Source organism: Chroicocephalus ridibundus, chromosome 2 (genome assembly GCF_963924245.1).
Source record: "Chroicocephalus ridibundus chromosome 2, bChrRid1.1, whole genome shotgun sequence".
NCBI classification, from domain to species: Eukaryota; Metazoa; Chordata; class Aves; order Charadriiformes; family Laridae; genus Chroicocephalus; species Chroicocephalus ridibundus.
In genome coordinates, this window is record NC_086285.1 from 27,413,043 (window position 1) to 27,433,519 (window position 20,477).

At 41.3% G+C, this 20,477-nt stretch overlaps 1 protein-coding gene across 1 annotated transcript in view; it reads left to right on the plus strand.

Moving 5' to 3' along the window:
• Window positions 1-248: 248 nt before the first annotated feature.
• The window catches only part of COL1A2 (collagen type I alpha 2 chain), a 42,644-nt gene continuing 22,415 nt past the window's right edge, over window positions 249-20,477 (plus strand). Inside the window, exons 1-23 of the mRNA XM_063324855.1 lie at window positions 249-472; window positions 2,699-2,709; window positions 3,328-3,345; window positions 4,027-4,062; window positions 5,728-5,811; window positions 7,171-7,227; window positions 9,506-9,550; window positions 9,651-9,704; window positions 10,015-10,068; window positions 10,447-10,500; window positions 11,006-11,059; window positions 11,349-11,402; window positions 13,029-13,073; window positions 13,320-13,373; window positions 13,485-13,529; window positions 16,038-16,091; window positions 17,590-17,688; window positions 17,770-17,814; window positions 17,921-18,019; window positions 18,446-18,499; window positions 18,602-18,709; window positions 19,580-19,633; window positions 19,742-19,840. Coding sequence (XP_063180925.1) covers window positions 403-472; window positions 2,699-2,709; window positions 3,328-3,345; window positions 4,027-4,062; window positions 5,728-5,811; window positions 7,171-7,227; window positions 9,506-9,550; window positions 9,651-9,704; window positions 10,015-10,068; window positions 10,447-10,500; window positions 11,006-11,059; window positions 11,349-11,402; window positions 13,029-13,073; window positions 13,320-13,373; window positions 13,485-13,529; window positions 16,038-16,091; window positions 17,590-17,688; window positions 17,770-17,814; window positions 17,921-18,019; window positions 18,446-18,499; window positions 18,602-18,709; window positions 19,580-19,633; window positions 19,742-19,840 — 1,347 coding nt within the window. The 5' untranslated portion in view covers window positions 249-402. The remainder of the gene's footprint in view (window positions 473-2,698; window positions 2,710-3,327; window positions 3,346-4,026; window positions 4,063-5,727; window positions 5,812-7,170; window positions 7,228-9,505; window positions 9,551-9,650; window positions 9,705-10,014; window positions 10,069-10,446; window positions 10,501-11,005; window positions 11,060-11,348; window positions 11,403-13,028; window positions 13,074-13,319; window positions 13,374-13,484; window positions 13,530-16,037; window positions 16,092-17,589; window positions 17,689-17,769; window positions 17,815-17,920; window positions 18,020-18,445; window positions 18,500-18,601; window positions 18,710-19,579; window positions 19,634-19,741; window positions 19,841-20,477) is intronic.

Sequence of the window (20,477 nt, forward strand, 5' to 3'; positions counted from 1 at the left end):
TGGAACCAATTTAACGTCGCCGCCTCCCTCCCTCCATCCCTCCCTCCCTCTATCCATCCCCCCCCCCGCCCCACCTCGCCGACCCCGCCGCCGCGTGCCAAGTTTGCCGCGGCGGGCCGGAGACACGGGGCACGTGACGGCCTGGGAGCCGCGCGGGGCCCCGCCGCCGCCGCGCGCCCATTGGCTGCCCCGCCGGCGGCGGCTCGCGGCCCCCGGGACCCTCCTGCGGTATAAATACGGCGGACGGGGGCCGGATTAATTTAGCGTCCCCGGGCAGCAGGGTCTGTGCTAGGTTTGGAGTGACTCCTCGGGACTGTATGCCTGCGCCCCGTAGGTAATAAGGTAGCCACCGGACCGGGGGGACGCTGCGCCACAAGGAGTCTGCATGTCTGGCAACTAGACATGCTCAGCTTTGTGGATACGCGGATTGTGTTGCTGCTCGCAGTAACTTCATACCTAGCGACAGGCCAACGTAAGTGCTTTCAGCTCGTTCGCGGCGCCGGGCGGTGGCAGAGGCAGGGGGGGTGGCTGCCCCGGTTCCCCCCCCCCCACCCACGGGTGGCAGCCTGCGGGGAAGCTGCGCCTTCCCACGCCCGTGGAGACCCATCTCGTAAAACTGCCACCTCCGTCCCGGACCAGGATCTAGCTTTTTTTTTTTTTTTTTAATTTTTCCTTACGCAGAGAAAGGATGGCAAAAGGCCAAGGAGATCCCCCCCTTAAAAAAAAAAAAAAAAAAAGAAAAAAAAAAGAGAAAGACGGGCTCGTACCCAAAGGAGAATGCAAAGCCCTAACTCAAGCGCGAGATGCTTGAAGGCGAGCGGAGGGATGCGCTCCGTGAGGCTCCAGGCGCGCTTTCCGCCCGGGGCGGGACCGGGGGGAGCGGCGGAGCGGCGGCTCGCCCCTTCCCTCGACGGGCGGGCGGCGGGCAGCTCAGTGCGGCAGCGGCGGTGCCCCCCCACCCCGTTCCTCCGCCGCCGCGGTGCCCCCTGGAGGCGGAGCGGCGTCACTGGGCGCCCTGCGACCCATCCTGGGGGCGAAACGGTGTTCGCCGCTCCCCGCGCACCGAGACCGCCCTCCTGGAGGGGGATCTCCGAAGAGGCAAAGGCGGAAAGAGGCAGGGGGAGGGCGGCGAGGGAGGAATATCACTGAGCTCCAGTGCGAAAAGAGAACAGGGCTCCCCGAGGGTGCGGTGCGGCTCTCGCCGGGAAGAGGATTTAGTCTCTCCCCCCGTCGCTGAGGGAGAAGCGCAGCTCCCCCCTCACACACGCACGCTGCGGGCGGGAGAGAAACGCGCCCCACGCACTTGCGTGGCGGGGGGGAAGCGGAGCCTGCCCCCTGCCTCCCTGCTGGGCACCATCCCGTGAGGCCCCCCCTCAGCCCCTCGCCGCCGCTCCTCTGCGGGACGCGGCGTTTGGCCGCCTGTCCTCAGCGGAGGAGGGCGGGCGCTGCCGGCTCCGGGCGCTCGGAGCCCCCCCGGGGAAGTGCCCGCCGCGCCCCTGCGGGCAGCGAGGCGGAGGGCGGCGGGGCGGCCGCGGCCTGGAGGAGGCCCGAGGGCCCGCGGCGGGGTCGTTCGGTCGGGGCGGCCCGGCTGAGGCCTGTCCCGGCGCACCGCGGCAGCCTCACCCGGGGACATCCCTCACCCCCCCGGTGACAGGCAGCGATGGCAAAGGCTGAGGAGACGGAGGGGTTGGTGTGGGGACCCCGCCGTACCCACCGCCCTGCCATTCCCGAGATTAGGCAGTGTAGTCGCCAGTGTCACCATCACCCGGGGACAGTACTTTATTTTTTAATTTTACATTGCATTAGTATGGGCAATGGGTGTTCTGCCATGGTATTTCCATGCTTTGTAGTGCTTCGGACTGCAGTATTGTTACCTTTTTGCCGGGCTGTATGCATCACCTGAATTTAGCGTGATCGCTAAATGTCGCCAAAGTGTCACTTTGTGGAAAACCACCCCACAAGCTGTTAGTTAGTAATAATGTCAAATGGCTGGTGGTAAAGTGTGGTCAAAGACGTTTTTACTGTGGTAAGTTTCAGCCAAAATAGATCTGTAATTGCTTGAAATTCAGAAAACGGATTTTTGAAAGTTAGCATCTCCAACCAATTAACAAGAGCATACTTAGTAGTAAATAACATACGGAAAGCAGGTATTTACTATTTGGTGTTTAATAGCTTCAAACTGTTCTCTTTTGCACATGGTGACATTTTACAGGAAATTGTGGGAATAGGTATGTTTGGTTAGGACTGGTCCCCATAAAAAGTGAGATGGGGCCGTTTATATTAAAATTTAAGATTACTGCTACAATTTAGTATCTTCACTTGCAACAGCCTGTCTGGGTTTATTCATCTGTTGCGTGCACATATATGTCAAAATACGTATGTGCATTTCTTCCATGGAGATACGTTTAAGCATAGTTAGAGCAGGCTTATAGAAGATACCTGCTGTTTTACCATATTACTTGTTTTAATTTCTTTAGCAAGTCTGTTTTGAATTTGAATTACATAGTAATCTACCTGTGAGTCTTTACAGTTTAAGATAATCACCTTATAAGTAAGAAATTAATTAAGAAAATGTTTCTTGCATTGAGAAAATTAGCAAAATTGCATTTTGATTTAAAAGTATGGAAATGTAAAACTTGTAAAATAACTGATTCCACACTCTAATTATCTCCTTTTTTTCTTTCCCTTCTTTTTCCAGATGTAAGTGAGGTCAGTATAACTAATTTTTTATCTAATATGTAACACTCAAGTTCAATTAATGGGCTAGACTTCTTTTTCATGGCAGTATTACTTACTAATGGTAATTCCCAAGATGGCCATGGAAAGATACCAATTAAATCCTGAAGGGACTGCCTGGAAATGTACCCACCCCAATTTCTCAAGTGGGACGGCCCTTTTAAGAGACTGCCTTCATAGGTGTAAAGACCATGAGGAGAAAGTAACGGAGCAGTGGTGTTTGGACATTATACCTGTCAGTCTGGGTTGGAGCTGACTGCACTTTATAGCCAGTCTTCCAGTCTAAATTTCATTGCACCGAAGGATTATGAAGGAACGCAGGTGTGACTTTTTGTATGCCAGTTTTGTAGCCTGTAGTAGGTATAAAATTGTCAGTCTTCAACAGAATAATCTAAAATAGTTACATGTATCTTTGCTATATAATGAACTCCTAGCCTTCATAGTAATTTAAAATCATAGGGCATATTTAATTATACTGCACTGAGAAAAATTATAGATATGTAAGATGAGTCTAAGTTTGTCCACTATTTTAGTTTAAAACATTGGGAGAAATTGTATCTTTTTCTTAATTATCGTCTTAATTTTTTCCAGGCACCTGCAGGGCGGAAGGTAAGCATTTTTATTTTTCTTATGTGGAAGTAGAGATGATGTCAGATATTCTTAGGCAAATTAGTATTTTGTTGAATATTGGATGAAAGGAAAACTGACTACATTAATTATTTCCAGTGTTCCCTAGAATAGCAGTAGCAATGAGATGAGTAGGAAGTAAAAAGGAGGGAGCAATGGGTGCAACATCTTAACAGCAGGCTGAATTAAAATACTGGATTTAAGCTGTTTTACCCAAGAGCAGAAGTAAGCCTACCAAGAACTAAAGTGCATCAAAGTAGCATTCTCGTTCAACTGGAGTTCCTTTGGAAAGATTTACGTGAATTGAACAGTACAGCAATATCCATACAGGTCTAAAAGGCTAAATGGATTCTGTTTTATTTCTAAAAGTCACTACTGTTAAATCAGATCCAGTTATTTATTAGAGACTAAAACCAACTTTGCAAGTACTTCTGTGGACTGTGCAGTGGTACTTCTAACTGACGTAGTAATGACAGTGACTAATCTATTTCCAGTAGCTTATTGTGGAAAAATATGCTGTCTCTGGAAAGTAGCTATCGGACCTGTATGTGCAGCCTTCTTTCCCTTTTTCATGTACACTAATTACATGTAATGTGTCTGTTTCCCTGTATTGTCCTGGAAAATTTCCACGGTAACTCATTAAGTTTTATTTTCTTCCAACAGGGCCCTAGAGGAGACAAAGGGCCACAGGGAGAAAGGGTAAGGGATTAGATTGACGTTCTTTTGTTTGTGATCTTTGAACAACAGTTGTTGGGAGACCAGCGGGAAAAAGATAAGTTTAGGCACTGATGTGAGATTAAATGAATGTATTTGTAGAAGCTTGCATGTACAATTTCATTAAAAAGAAACCAAGTTATCTATGTACCACATTCTGCCCCGGCAATACCTCACCAACCTAATTATGGTCATTGTGCCTGAGCAGATGTGGTTGAGTTCAGACAGCAGCCTAGCCCTCCAAGTGATGGTTTGAAAAACTTTTTTTCTAACTGCCCAGAGTGGAATTAGTGCATGAAAATGCAGAAGGGAAAGTTGACATGTAAAGATGTAGTCTTTGAACAATATGGTATATGGATAAGCTCTCTACATCAAACCCAAATAGACAAAGCTAGCTTTGAGGATTGTTCATTATCTGTGCCTCCGAAGACGGCTTGAAGAAGCGCTCTTCTTGGCAGCTAGGCATTTTTCATCTACCTGCTATTAGTCAAGGTGGATATTTTACTGTTAAAGGCTACTGGAGAAGTAGCCATAAATAAGGAAAGTTGAATAATTTAATTATAATATTCATATTGCTGATACCTGCTTTTCTGATTTGCTTCTGCATTGTTGCTGCTTTTTGTAAAGTGGAATTTTGAAATTCTTACATTCTTATCTGGGCAGTGTGTAGTTATTGTGTGTGGTTTTTGTATCTCCTGAAAATGTAGATGCCATAGTACTGATAAGGTAGCTCTTGAAGATTTTAGATCTTAATATGCTGACAAACATAATGGAAGCTATTAGGAAGAGTATATATGTATGGTCAACTGTGTATTTACTTTAGGCTACCACTGACTAAATTTGTTTTATGAACTGAGATACGTGCTTTGTCCTGAAGGCAGTAAGCCTAATCCTGCTCCTTTAGAAATCCGTAAGACTTTTATTATGGATTTAATCTAGCACTGAACTGAGTCCAAAACACAGACCAAGTGAAATACCACACCTCAGTTGCCACGCTGGCAAAACTTGACCAGCTTTATGCATTGAGGATGAAAGAATATAAGGGCAAATGTTGCTGGGCTAAACACATGTAATTTCAAGCTGTTGTAAAAAGTTATGACAGTGGTAGCAGAGTGACAGTATCAAAAATCTGTAGAGAAGCACTGTTTTATTATCACTGAATTTGCAAACATATCACCAAGTACTCTAGACATTAAAAACTGGGCTTTGACTTACTCTGGATCTATGTTAGTTTGTACCAGTAGAGCTGACGTTTGCCAATCCTCAGTTGGTCAAATTTTAGGCTCTCCCTAACAGAGCCTGACAGGCTGTGTGGGACCACATGGGTCACTTGAGGTCCACGGGTCCAGAATTTGGGCGCTTAAAATGAAACTTCCCTATTTGGAGACTATACTTTGGTAGCAGAGATGCAGTATTGCCCTTATAAGTCTCCTCAAACGTGAGACTACAGTAAATACCTGATACAAGGTGTCGCAAGGCAAGGTAAATTCATGCTATGCATATTTTCTAGTTAGCTGTTTATTGGAACAGCATATATATAGTACTGCTGTAAGGTGTGCTGCAGGTGCCTGGTTGTTAGTGAATTTATCACTTCAGAGATTTCTTTAGCCACTTCTAATGTTCACTTTATAATCCTCTTTTTGACTCTAGGGTCCACCAGGTCCACCAGGCAGAGATGGTGAAAATGGTCTACCAGGTCCTCCAGGCCCCCCTGGTCCTCCAGGTCTTGGCGGAGTAAGGCATCCAGACTTCCCATTACTGAAACTGATAGTCTGTGCTTTGTGGCTAAGACTAATTGCATATCTACTGGAAAACACTGATGTTGCATTGGAGAGTAGAGGAAAAATTCTCTTGCAATCATCAAGAAATTGATGGTCCCGGTTCTAATGAAACTCTCCTTGAGATGTATATTTTCCTTGGCAAACTTGGATTCCATATTCAACAAGGACTTACGCGCAGGAGAAGATCAGTCCTGTTAATTAGCATTAAATTTATACAGCCATAACATGTTTGGATTAGGAATCAACTAAATGAAACTTATGCGGTTAAGCAGATGGGGAAAAGAAACGGCACTTTGCGGTTGGGTTCCAGAGACAACCACTGTATTAGAATAAGGTGAAGAAGACTGCCCTTCAGCTGGAAGTCCGTACTTAAAAGTCCTTTAGAATATCTTCCTTCATAATTTTCATTTCTATCTGTATCCATGCTGCAGAACTAAGTGTAGTGTCGCATACACACTTTCTGCAGAAGTGTCCATCATGCATTCTCTGCAGAACGCCGGCATTAACTCTTTGCTTGACATCAGCTTGCACAGGGAGCATGAAGACATAGTCAATGTCATATTAATCAAGTTTAGTAAATCCTCCTCCATGGAAGAATGCTCTTTTGCCTTCAATATAAAGAGCAATAATTTATTTTCCTATTAGCAAACCCCAAACTGTTTTCATTAATTTCTATTATTTCTATTATGCTTAATAAAACAAGCAAGAAAAGGATTTTCATTTGTATTGTATAGAACTCCTTTCCATTTTAGTGAAGAGGGAAAATGTACTATAAAAAACTAGATGTATATTTGCCTACAAAACTTATATAGATAAAAGACCACAAATCTAGTGCATTGTTTCTGAGTCTGCATGCTCCTCAGATCTTTCTGAAGCTGAAGGGCCCCTTGATCTGATAGTCAGGGCTGGTACGTGAATTTTACTTACGCAATGCAGTGAAAAAACAGGCATAAGTCCCCTCATTGGAAATTAGGCAGAACGATTTGAGGGTTTCAAGAAAGTTTTCAATTTTGAATGAACACTGAGTTTACATTCTTAATTTTCAGTTCACATTATTGCAATGCCTCTCTATCCCTGTTGCCTAGATATTTGAGGCCACTGTGTGAAAAGGCCTTCCTAGTAAAATCAGGTCTTTCTGGAAACAAGTGAATAGTAATGTATTTATAATAGGACCATGTTTACTGATTTTTAGATATGCTGCTTTAACATACCGTATAGCAAGTCACATTAATTTGATGTATAATGATAATTATCAATACTTCTTAAAGTAAAATTTTTAGTATTTTAATTTCAAACTTTTTGTCACCTACAGAACTTCGCTGCTCAATATGATCCATCTAAAGCAGCTGATTTTGGCCCAGGACCTATGGTAGGTATATGATTTAGCACTTGATAACTTGTGTAGATAACGTTGTTAGTATTGTCCTTTGAGTCTAATCCATCTGTGTTAATTCAAAGCATAGTTTTAAAATTACTGTATGGATCATATATTGATTCAGACTGTAAATTGATCCTTTGTTGTAGGACAGTGGGAGGTGTTTGAAATACAGTCTTAGGACTTGAAATACGGTCTTGGGACTGTATATTTAACTTGAATATAGCACTACTCGGTCTTGTGCTTTAATTCTGTCTGTTGACCACACTTCTATGAATCAGTGAATCTCATAGTCTGCTGTCAGATAATACATGTACTTTGACATAGCATTACTTTACCCATATTGAGACAGAAAGTGTTTTAGGAATGAGATCGATTTTGAAGCTGCTATCTAAAGCAGGTCTAGAAAGTAACTCAGTATCTCAGCTCCCAGTTGGTGACCGTTTTTCTCCCATGGCTATACAACCCTTTTCATGTCCCTGGGTTGCACAGGTTTTGTAGGAAATTGGCCACCACATTTGGTTCTCAACTGTTGAATGTTAGTATTTGGTACTACAAGGCTATTCTGTGGAGGAATCTTCATTGGTTACTCTATACTGTGTCCAAATGGACATTTAATGAGTCTACTGCCTGTTGACGTGAATTTGTAATCCTTCCTGGTGTTAGCAGAAATGTTCAGTGCACATAGATAGCAGAATATGGGTTAAATTTGCAACACACACTGACATCAGAGGCAATGCATCTGATGGTGAGCAGCAGGATGAAGGCTGTCCAGGATTATTCTGGGTCAAGTGCCTGTTTCTGTTCCTGAAAATAGTGTAACATTAAATGAACTTTTGAAAGTAATTTGGCATCCATTTAGATACTAAATATAGGAAAACAGGAGCATCTTTAACCAAGTTCTGCCCTCAGTGTCAGACAATAAATCAGAAAATGTAGATGAGGATCTGTTTGGGGGGTCACAATTTCTGATTTCCAGTTTTTGAGTCAGTTAGGGTTTGTCTGACAGCAACAGCAGTAGAATCTACCTACTGTGAGGAATTTTTAATTTTTATAAAGAAAATGTGAGAGACTGGGAAGATAGAAAAGGAGGGAAAAACAATTATGGAATATAATTTGTGAAGAGATTCACAGAGCTTATGCAGCATATATGATTCCAACTGTCCAGAAACAGTTATTTTTCCCAGAATTACTGTATATTGTTATAGCCACAAGATTTCTTTAGCTTCCATAATTCAATGCCTGTATTTAATATGCATTTATTCCCCTCAATGAAAAGTATTCAGTCTTACGGGAAAGCTACACAAGCCACTGAAAAGTTCATCATGATTTTAATCTTGTAATGAGAAAATCTAAAAAAGCTGCCAAGAAGTTTTAAAACCAATTAAAAACATAATAATTTCTATTCCAAGATCTCAAAAAACTTCCATTTGGACAATAGAAGCCTAAATTAAATTTTAATTCAAAGTTGTTTGCTTGCTTAGTAAAGCTTAAGACAACTGCTAAGAAGGTGCAGTAATCTATGGAAATTTCCTTTTTGAAAGTTATTTTTGACTGTTTTTTTCAAGTTGTATGTAAGTTCTAAATTCAGTCAAGGAGAATACGTTAGTGACTTACTCTGGAGGTGGTATGACCAGAATCAAAACCAGAAAGCAGTGAAAAATTTAAATTGAACTTGATCATTATTTGAAATAGATGTATACACAATATGTATGAGTGGTTTGATTTCTTCCCAAAATTATGTGTGAACCTCCCAGTTGATGGTAATACTGCCATTTATATACCTTAATTTTCCCTTTTACCTCTCTACCATTTTAATGATCTTTTTCTCCAATATCGCTTCTTGAAAATCATGATAAAATTAACAGGCCCAAAAGTGCGACCTTTCTTAACATGTTGTGATGATCCTGTTTTTAAACTCTGGAAGTTGATGCACGGGAATGGAGAGGGTACGTAGATGAATGAACTGGTGAACTGGCTAACAAGCCAGAATAGATTAAGAAGCTTAGTCACAAGGTTCCCAGCCATAATGGTACATTTCTAATCACCTCACTGGATTCTGCGCTGGTTTGTTGCCATTAGAAGATCTGTTTGCACTTGGGCTGCCTGCGCAAATTCATGCAGATCTCTTAATTTCCTCTTAACTTGATTTGGACATTGCACACTGAAAACTAATGCTTACCAATATTTTAGGAATACCAGGAACTGGTGTTACAGATGAGTTTAGTTAAAGGTGATTTTTTAAAAAGGTTTTGTAATTTTTCTCCCCTAGGGTTTAATGGGACCTAGAGGCCCACCTGGAGCATCTGGACCCCCTGTAAGTACGGTCTCATCTCTCCTACTGACTAACATTAACATACCTGTAAAATCACAAAATAGCTTGTTCAAACACTAACAAAACTTCCCTCCTCTTCTAGGGTCCTCCTGGTTTTCAAGGTGTTCCTGGTGAGCCTGGTGAACCTGGTCAAACAGTAAGTACAGGTTTCACATACAGACCCTGTTGACATTAGAAATAGGAGACCGAAGTAGGCTTATAAAGCTTAGGCCCGTTTCTCCTATCCATATGCACGTGCTTGAGTGTTGGAATTGGATATTCCTGCTTGGTCCTGTTGCACAAACAGAGCTGAACACTCAGATTGGAATCATGAAGCGTAAGGTCAAGTAGGATGGAAGGACCTTGCTTCAGTTCAGGCTCCAGCTATGCCCCAACTCAAGTCAGAAACCAGTGAAGACTTATGTGAAGAATGATGCTTTAAGTAATCCTGGATCTATTTTTAACAGGGTCCCCAGGGTCCTCGTGGTCCCCCTGGTCCTCCAGGAAAGGCTGGTGAAGACGTAAGTGGTTATTAAATGTTTCTCATCTCTTCTGGGTCTTACATTAGGTTATCATTAAACTAAGCATTCTATTTGCTATAATTTTTACATTGTTCTGTGATATTGGATAGAATAAATAAACCCTGAAATAATTATTTTATAGTACAGGAGATGCTGTATGTTGGAAATGTACAGAAAAAACTATAAGTTCAAAACCTCTCCAAATACATAATTTAGCTTCCTGAATACAGGAAGAGAGAAACTTGAAAGCTAACAAGCTCTCTGTATTTATTGGCAAATTTTCTCTTTTTCAATGTCTTTTCTCTTTTTTTGGTATTTTATGTTGTTGTTTTATAAAATGAGTTTTCCTTCTTAGTGCATTTTTACTGCATTTTTTAGGGTCACCCTGGCAAACCTGGAAGACCTGGTGAGAGAGGTGTTGCTGGCCCTCAGGTATGTAGCAATCTACTGTATACAATACAAAACAGTTCTTATCAATGAAACCTGATGAAGTTTCTGAATTGCACCACACTAACAGTCTAGTAATATTCCTTTTATGCATTAATCCAATTTCAGTTCTTCGGGTTTTTTTTCTATTGGTGTTTTTTGTGTTCCCTCCCTCCAGTAAAGCTAGTGTAATTAGTAACAGAAGTGACATAGTGAGAAGTTACACAAGAGCAGGTGAGCAGGCACCTGGGCATATAAAGCTAAAACAGTTGTGCTATCACATGTTAATGCATGAAATTTCTGAGATTCAGAACTGTAAAATCAGGTTGATTACCCTTAGTCTTGGAACAAGTCTGGTCCTGGGAGGTTACGGAATGGACTGTGTTCCTCACTTCAATGATCACGACCCAAATTTACTCATTAATTTTATTGAAAGACTTAGGCATTTTCTTTCTCTTTAACTGCAGTATATAATATGAGAGACAATCATTCATGCGCTATGTGTTTTTAGGGTGCTCGTGGTTTCCCTGGAACTCCTGGTCTGCCTGGCTTTAAGGGAATTAGGGTGAGTCTATACATACTGTTTCCCTGAATAATTAAGACTGACAACAGTTTGGCATACTGAAAATCCCTGGAAATGCCCTCAAAGTTAATAATATATATTCTAAGTGCATGAACCTCTTTGAAGTTTTTAATATCTCCCGATATGAAAGAGTGATTTCTTAAAAAAAAAAATCATAAGATTATGTTAAGAAATAATTTTCTAAAGAAGGATTTCCTTACAAGACTAAGAGTTTGTGTATAGCCATTAGTGAGAAAATATATACTTAATACTATTTTTCTACTCAATATAGGGACACAATGGTCTGGACGGTCAAAAGGGACAACCTGGTACTCCTGGCACCAAGGTAAAGATGAAATCTGAAAATGTAGGATGAATTTGTAGCTCTTTCTAGCAAAAGATATATGAAATCCCCTGCAATTAATCTTCCATGTTGTCATCAGACATTTCACAGCTGCAATAATCTAGTAGTCAGTGGATCCATGTAGGACAAATACATGCACCTTACCATGAGAAATTATTCCTGGGGCCTTACTCTGGAGCCCTCAGTCAAGTTAGTGCTTTCATTGAGTAAGAGCTGCAGAATTTGGCTCCTAGTGATTGGTTATCCAGCAGCACGTAAGACTGATTTTTGCTATGTCTGCTTTTCTGTGGATGGTACTTGGAGTTTTGGTGGGTTTTTTAAAACACACTAAAATGAAAAGATCTCATTTTTCCACTAAATTCATGCTCTAGTGTAAAGCTTTCTTCTAAAACTTTGGATAGGTGCAGTGCTCTTCTGAGTTAAGGCTATTTGATCTTCACAGTCTTGTTGCTTTTTACCTTCCTCAGATTAGTGCCCATTTGAACAGTATCCTTAAAAAAATGTTTTGAAACATGGTCTAGAAACATATTTAGCAACCTCTCCCTCTCTTAGTTTCTTCTCTCATTCCACCTCATTACCAAATAGCAGTGTCCTTAAAAAACACTACTGCAGTGTTGAGTTGTAGAAAGATTTAATGTTGCTGGCTTATTACAGGAGGTGTTCACTTGAGCTTTTAATATAACAATGAAAAGCTGAAATGCTAATTCTCCCTATTGCTTGTTTCTAAGAGCTTAGCACAACTTGCTTACAGAGTTATTAATTGTAACATAGCATTCCCCAATATCACTGCAAGCTGTTAATCACCAGAAAAAGTTTGGTAATAAGAGAGCAAACAGTCTGTCCAGTCTTCGGAGATGAAAAGCAGATGAAGCAATTAAGTAAAGGAGAGAACAGCTATTAGTAAGAGTGCTAATCTGACTGGAAAACACAAGCATAATAAATCAAGGTCACTTATGGTATAATTGTGCTGAAGGCAGTGATGAAGGCAAAAACTTGCGCCGTTTGCAGCATTCAGATATATTCAGGATACCAGTGCTCTAGGACAAATCTTGTTACCACAGACCAGGCTAGACCAACTGCAGGCTCACTGAGAACACTTAATACTAAAGGGAGAGGAGTCATGTTTTGATGGCTGTCAGTTTTATTGGTCTGAAGTTAAAAATACCTGAGGCAGATCCTTATTTCCAGCCATTTGACAGGAACTTTGTCACCTTAACCTAAGCATTCTGCTTCTGCTCTAGCGAAAAACCAACTGCTGATCGATCTGAATTGGTAGTTGACTATCCAGGCCCTATCTCTTAGGTGTGTGCTACAGAGTAAATATCAGAATAAAGAAAAGGGGTAAAGCAAGCTGAGACAGGTAAGTGATTCAACTTGCTGTGGCCCTCCTCTTCCAAGGGGATTCCAGTTGGCCACGTTCAGTAGACGCAGGGACAGTCACCCTCAGGATCTGATGTGCTGTTATTGTATACTGTGGTGTATGTGCTATAGAAGACAGTGCTACAGGACAGCAGGATCCAGCAGTTGAATATCTCTGTAGATGGTGGTGTGCTGTCTGTCCAAAGCAGCCTTTAAGTAATTCAAGCCTGCAAACTTTCTTTTTCATAGGGAGAACCTGGTGCCCCTGGCGAAAATGGTACCCCAGGACAACCTGTAAGTATCTACTCCATGCTGTGTAAAATGATAATCTGATAGATATGGTTCAGCCAGCATTTTGGTCAATTTTTGTCATCAGTGACACTCCAGCTAGCTAGATACTCTAATGTAATGGTATGTGAATATTTATAACAGAATTGCCTGGCTGCAACACACTTCATATAGAGACTTAGCAGAAGAAAAAAAATCTGTATCTTTGTTCAGTGAATAGGTATAAATGAGTTAATTTAATTTTTCTTTCAGGGTGCTCGTGGTCTCCCTGGTGAGAGAGGAAGAGTAGGTGCCCCTGGACCAGCTGTAAGTGGCTTCCTGTCTGCTTGTTTGTCATCATGACCAGTCACTTACTGTGGCTTTCTCTAATCTTTGAGTCTCTTTTCAAACCCTGTTTATCATGTTCTCTCCTCACAGGGTGCTCGTGGAAGTGATGGCAGCACTGGACCCACCGGACCTGCTGTAAGTTCCGGTCTTGATCTTTGACAATCTGGTTCCATTAGGCCTTGTGTCCCTCTTTCTCTTCATAGAGGATTTCTTGGGCTTTTAAGAAGTTGCGGTGTGGACATTTTTAACACAGTTCTTTGCTTATCAGACCATCACAAAAAGACTTAATAAACCATAAGCCCTTTGCAGACAATATCCTGAGAGCCTGAGGTTTATATTAAACACATCTGTATCAAAGGAACCAAATATTCTCTCACTTGCACTGCTGAGTTCATAGGAAAACACCTGATGAACAGAATCCTCATTTCCAACAGTCTAACAGAACGGTTCTCATCCTGAAAATAAAAAGGCTTTATACCTTTTAACAGGTATATACCATGCACGTGTTGCAGATGACTACATTCGTATCCATCTTGAAACTATTAATATGCACTCCAGGACACCACTTTGCACCTGCAGTCTTGTCCTGTCTGACTGACTGGAGTTAAGGTTTTTCATTCACCACTGATACCTGAGTTATGTGAGCTAGTGTGAAAGGCCAGAAAGATCCAACTGTCCTGATCTGACTGGTAAACAATAACTATTTTAGTAAGTGCTAATTCAGTGCAGATTGTCCCTTTAAAAGGAGTTAGTGTTGTCATAGTGTACCACTGACTTCAGTAAACCTCATTTATTTCAGTGAAATAAATGTGTGTACAAGGGTGTAGTTTCAAAGCTGTAAAAAAAAAATCAGGAATAGCTCAGAATAGCTTTTCCTTCCTGCCTTCAAAATTTGGATCAATGATGAAGATGTACTTGGTTCTTTCAGTCTTGCTGAAGTTGGTTTTAATACACGTTGTCACTACAAATACCTGTTATGCGTTAACAGAGTGGAATGTTAGCAGAGGCATGAATTTCACTTCAGTTCTCCCATATGGAGCATCTGAAAAATATGTGATAGGGCATTTGAATTGCAGGCAAACAGGGACATTACAGCCAAGAGCTGATGCTATACTTTGTAGTAGAACCAAAACATTTTAGCTATCTTGAAGGCAAATGAGTTACCATAGGAAAAATATTGCGGAGCTGCTGACTGCAGAGGTGTTACTCTGAATGGGCAGCAGCAGAGAGTTGCATTGGGTCCCAGCATCTATGCCAGGCTAAAGTTATTTTACACATGCTTAGGTTATGATGCTATAAACATTCTATATAGCATTTATTAACACTCTTTTTTTAAAAAACTAAACTAGAAATATTGTTATATTCTCCTGGCCACTGGAAATTTAAAACAAAAGAGTCACTGTAATGGAAATTCAGAAAGTTTATATTTTCATACATATGTTACAGGGCATTTAGTCTTTTTTCCTTTGCTTAAGCAAAACCAGTGAGAATTTCAGGTACCCAGTTTATAACAACCACAGTAGGTTATAGAATGTCAGAGTCCAGTTCCTATTTACTACCCCAGCAGGCCCATTTTATTCCCTTGGATTTGTGAGGCAGTTTTGCAATAATATTTATAATTGAAAGATGTTAGCTCAAAAAAAAGGTAGATATCAATCCTCGGTAGCTATGAATAGGTTGGGTATTTCATTAATAATTGAAAAAAAGCCTATGTCTTTCTATGCATTAAAGAGTAACAAAGGCTGTGAATCCATCAGCGTATCTTCTTTTGTGGTACCTGGGTATTGTGGGCTAGGAAGCTTGTCCCATCCCACTTACAAATCTTGCAGCAATAGCTAGACACAGTAGAATCAGTAGAAAGCCCTTTTCAAGCTGACATGCCATTGCCTTTGCTGGAAAAAAAAAAACAGTCTAATGAAAGGGCGCTGGGGCTGCGCATGTTCAGTGCCTCAAAACATGTACTGCAGGTATAAATCAAGATTTTTAATCTATTCGTGTGTAAGAATCAACTCCTGCCCTCAGCTGCTATTAAGCCTCATCCAATTTGTAGTACATTCTTACTGACTTCAATACAAGTTGTGTCAGGCACTGTCTTGTAAAGTGGTGCAGAGATCTTACCAACCCTCTTCCCATGTGTGAAGGACAAATGCTGTTTTCTTGTGTGTGACCAGTAGTCCAGAAGGACCACTAGTGTGAAAGTACACAGTTACAGTTAGCCCTGCACAGTAAATGTATTGGAAAGAGCACCTAAGACTCGCAGTTGCAGGATGCAGTGCTCCCTTCATTCATTGCGGAACTGTACAGCAAGACATCTTGCCTTGCAGATAGATGCCTGCCTCTGCCCATCCTCTGTTTATTCTTGCTCAGGTGTTTGGCCTCAAGGCAAGGTTTTACCAGTTGTTGTTTAATTCAGACTTTCTTAGCTGCACTGCAAATGTTTTTCAGCATTGACCTCGCTCTTAACTGCTTGTAGTGAACCAAATCTGTCAGTTTGGAGTTGCAAAAGGCAGCTGATGTTCTGAGGTGTAATGGGCAGTAGTGTCTAAGTAAATGTGCATTTTTTAAATCTGTTTACTTCAGCAAGCAAGATAGTTCTGTCATCATTGAATACTTCTACACAACTGCTTTCCTTTCATTTCCTAGGGCCCTATTGGTGCTGCTGGTCCTCCAGGCTTCCCAGGTGCTCCTGGTGCTAAGGTAAGAGTATATGCTTCTGCTGGTCCATTTGATCGTGAAGGTGAAATATAGTAACTGGTATTGCTAGGCAGCAAAAAACCACCCCCCCGAAATAGGAATGCTTTCTTATCAAGATTAGGATGAGAATTATTCCCTGTAGTATTTGGAGAAATCATACATGAATCCTTATTTAAAGTACCGCAGTTATTTCCCAGCTGGAGAAGTTAGGTGGGTTCAGGAAGACACATAACCTTTTTCTGTTTTTTTGTACTACTTCCTATGTGGTGCAGTTGTATACACCTTATAAACGTGACGGGAGTTGTGATAAATTACCAAAGTAGCAGTTTACATCACTTTACAGAAGTAGTGGAGGGCCAAGAAGCTGCCTGTGAGTATCAGGCCCCATCCAGCCTAAGTTCTTGAAATGACAATGGAGAAACTTTTCAGGTTTAGGGCAATACCATTTTGCTGTTGCAGACTGTAACTTAGATGATTCAGTTCATTGCTCAGATCTTAGCATTTTTACCTGGGTAAGACTCTCATTATTTTGAATTTTACTTTGTCCAAGGGAGGGCAGAGGATTTTGGGCAAGAGTGTCCTATATAGTGCACTTAAAAATTTAACTCACCATTTGTCAAGAAGCTTAGAGCTGCATATGCTTACATGTAGTGTGATATAGTTTTTCGTCTTTAACACAAATACACAAACTCCATGTCACAATGGACAGAACTCTTATCTTAATCTACCTTCAGAAGAAAATAAGGTATTGTTTGCTAGACTTCTTAATATTAACTGCAGGGAAGATGAGGAAAAATTGAGATCACATTAAGGTTATTTTTGTCAAAAGGCAAGACTTTTGGAAGTGATGAAGTCTTGTCTGATGCAGAAGTGAGTGTGGTTACAGCATGCAATTTCAAGAGGAGACTGCCTACATGTCCAGGATGAACTCTGACTACTTAGAGAACTGCTGAAGAGAAGTTGTCGTTATATTCAGTTTTTTGTAGTAGACTTACTGAACACAAGCTTCTGAGAGTGAAACCAAGAACCTTTTTCCTGTCATTTACTCCACTGTGAACGCTATCCTACAGCACTCTGATCAGGCATCGTTTTCATTTTGCATCAGTGCAAATGGCATCTTTAGATGTAAGATAATGGTCAATTAGGTCTCATACACCATGAGGCATCTCAGGCCAATGCTGGAGGTACATGTCTGCAGATAAGACTGTAATTGTAATTCTGATCTTCTAGGTCAAACTTCTATGTAACCCTTAGTGATAATGTAGTTTCTTAGACATGCTGAGCATCTGTTGTTCCCACGTTAGTCATCAGCTTTGATGGGGCCTATATAGGCTTCCTAGCTTCAGTGCCTTTAAAATCTCTCAGATCCTTGATTTACTGGCCTCTGAAGTGGGAAAATATATATTGGATATTTTTCTTCATGTCAGGGTAATATAGGATTGCTCCCTATTGCCCTAACACTGTGTTCGCTGATAGAGGGCTCTATCCTTCTCTCAAACAGGGTGAAATTGGACCTGCTGGCAATGTTGGTCCTACTGGTCCTGCTGGTCCAAGAGGAGAGATTGGACTTCCCGGTTCTAGTGGTCCTGTTGGCCCTCCAGTGAGTAACTTGCCAGACTTTATTGTCAGACAGGTGCACTTGAGACTCTGAAATAACCAGTATTTTTATCTTTCTTAACAGGGCAACCCTGGTGCTAATGGTCTTCCAGGGGCTAAAGGTGCAGCTGTAAGTACAGCCTTACTCACACTTGTCTGCTTTAAAAAAATAATTCAGTTAATGCAAGAGAAAAGGTAATGGTCTCATAATGCCTTTTTTCCTCTCCATTGGACAGGGTCTTCCTGGTGTTGCTGGTGCTCCTGGGCTGCCCGGTCCCCGTGGTATTCCTGGTCCTCCTGGCCCCGCTGGTCCTGGTGGTGCTAGAGGACTTGTTGTAAGTGACCTTGTGTATTGCATGTCTTCATTTGATAATTGGACACAGTGTCCACAGTTGTAAAAGATTTCCTCTGGATATATTTTTGTACTTCATCATAGAGACATTTTTTTCTTGCTTCAGTATAATTAAACATTGTAGTTCATTTCTGTGTCTCACTGCTTGCTCCAGATGCTGAGACTGAAGACATACACTTTGCTCTCCCTTTGGAGAGTTACTGCCGTTTCTAAGTGTCTTTAGTGTGTTTCTTTTTGTGCCTGTTAAGCCAAAAATACAATTAAGTTCACTGACTATTTATCAAAATAGAGGCAGGCATGGCATTGGATGATTAAAGAGCATTTTGATTAATTAAAAAGTTGTCCAGGTAGAAGTGAGATTTTTGGAATGATGCTTAATTTTATGATCTCTTTTTGTTTTGGACTCTAGGGTGAACCAGGTCCTGCTGGTGCCAAGGGAGAAAGTGGTAACAAGGGTGAACCTGTAAGTATGGCAACATGTGAAGGTTGTTTCAATGAATAAAGCCTGATAGTATCTGCAGCACAGCATCGGATTTCTTCTTTTTTTCTTTTTTGCCTGCAATAGGGTGCTGCTGGACCCGCTGGCCCTCCTGGTCCTAGTGGTGAGGAAGGCAAGAGAGGCAGCAATGGTGAACCTGGCTCTGCTGGTCCCCCGGGCCCTGCTGGTCTAAGAGTACGTTTTCTTTTCATGTTCCAGAAGTAGAAGCAAGAAGGAAAGAGGAAATAAAGCTAGACTGATAAAGGCAAATTAAGTAATTATGAGTAATTAAATTTACATTAATGCTGCTAAGCAAAGATCATTTGCCATTCTGAGCCTTTTGATTAGTTGTGACCAAACCTATTTTTGCTTTGTATTAATGCTGCTTACTGTATTATCCCTGAAGTAATCAGAGGTTGTTTTGATTTATCTGTTGTGTAATATTTAGTGAATTATCTTTGATTACTCTTAAAGCTTTGTGATGGCATTTAACTGCCTAAATCAGGTAATTGGCTCACACATAATGTGAGGCAAAGGGTTTCAATTCAGTGTCTTCAAGGATGCCTAGTATCCTTTTCACTGGTTGAGGAAACCACTCGGTGAATTTCAGGAGGCACATGGCTTCACACAGGAGTGGGAACTGGAAAAGAACAGGAAAAATGGCAGTGTTTTCCACCAGTTTTTTTTGGTAGCGATAAGGATTCAGTACTGCACCTTGGGTAGGCTGTACAGAGTCATAGAGAAGCCGTTAACTTCCTGCAGAGAAGCAACAGTGAAACAGTGTGGGCCACGTTGTGGGATCCTAGCTGCTGGCTAGGCACTAATAGATTACAATGAACAGTGAAAATGCTCTGATACAAGCAGATTAGAATTTAAAGAAACGTAAAGGAAGTGAGAGATTTCTTTCACAGTCTACTTTTACACTGAGGTGTGTGTGCTTAGAGCTGCACCTACCTCAAATTTAGCAGACCTGCTTGGAAGGCTGAAACTTAGCAAGCACTATATGCTTTACAAGAATATATTTATTTCTTTCCTTTTCTTGATTTGTTTTGTGTTCACTTGCAGGGTGTGCCTGGATCTCGTGGTCTCCCTGGAGCTGATGGCAGAGCTGGTGTCATAGTAAGACTTTTGTCTGCGTCACTGTCTCTAAATGATCTTTTATTTACACATCTTTATGTGTAATGCTTTTTGCTACGTCCACCTAATTTTATGTTTTTATTTTGGTAGGGACCTGCTGGTAACCGTGGTGCTAGTGGTCCTGTTGGTGCTAAGGGTCCTAGTGGTGATAGTGGCCGTCCTGGTGAGCCTGGTCTTATGGGTCCAAGAGTAAGTTTGAACTCTGTGGTGTAAGTTTGAACTATGCAAAAAGAAAATTATGTACAATTTAGGGACAAAATTATTCAGAAATCCAACTGCAAAAATTCAGCCTGTGCTAACCACAATTAGGGCACTTCCACCACTTTGTTGAAAAAGCATCTATGAGGAAATGATTAAGAAGCATCAAAATGTTTATTGAAATTAGTTTCTTTTGTATGTGGTAGCATTTGATTGCCTTGTCATGGAGCAGTGCCCCTCATACTGGATACTGCATTACCTTCTGAGGTTATTTACAGAACGTGATCATTAAGAGCACAGCTAAAGTGTGCGTCCTCTTTAACTAACTAAAAGAAAAGCAAACCATACTAAAATCGTGTGAGATGGCTGATCTCAATTATTTCAATTTTATTTTGCAAATTATTTCACTGAAAACAGTCATCCACTTTCACTGGTGCTGGCTGCAGCCAGTTTATGTTCATGTCATTGTCTTTTATCCTTTTTATACTACTATTTCTTTTCCTACCCTCCTCCATGAAGTGAGTGTTCAATGCACATACGAACTGTTGGGCATCTGCAAACGTTTAAGCACATTCTCTCCTCAAGTAGAGCCTAAATGAGTTTATGTAAGTGAAACCGGTACTTACCT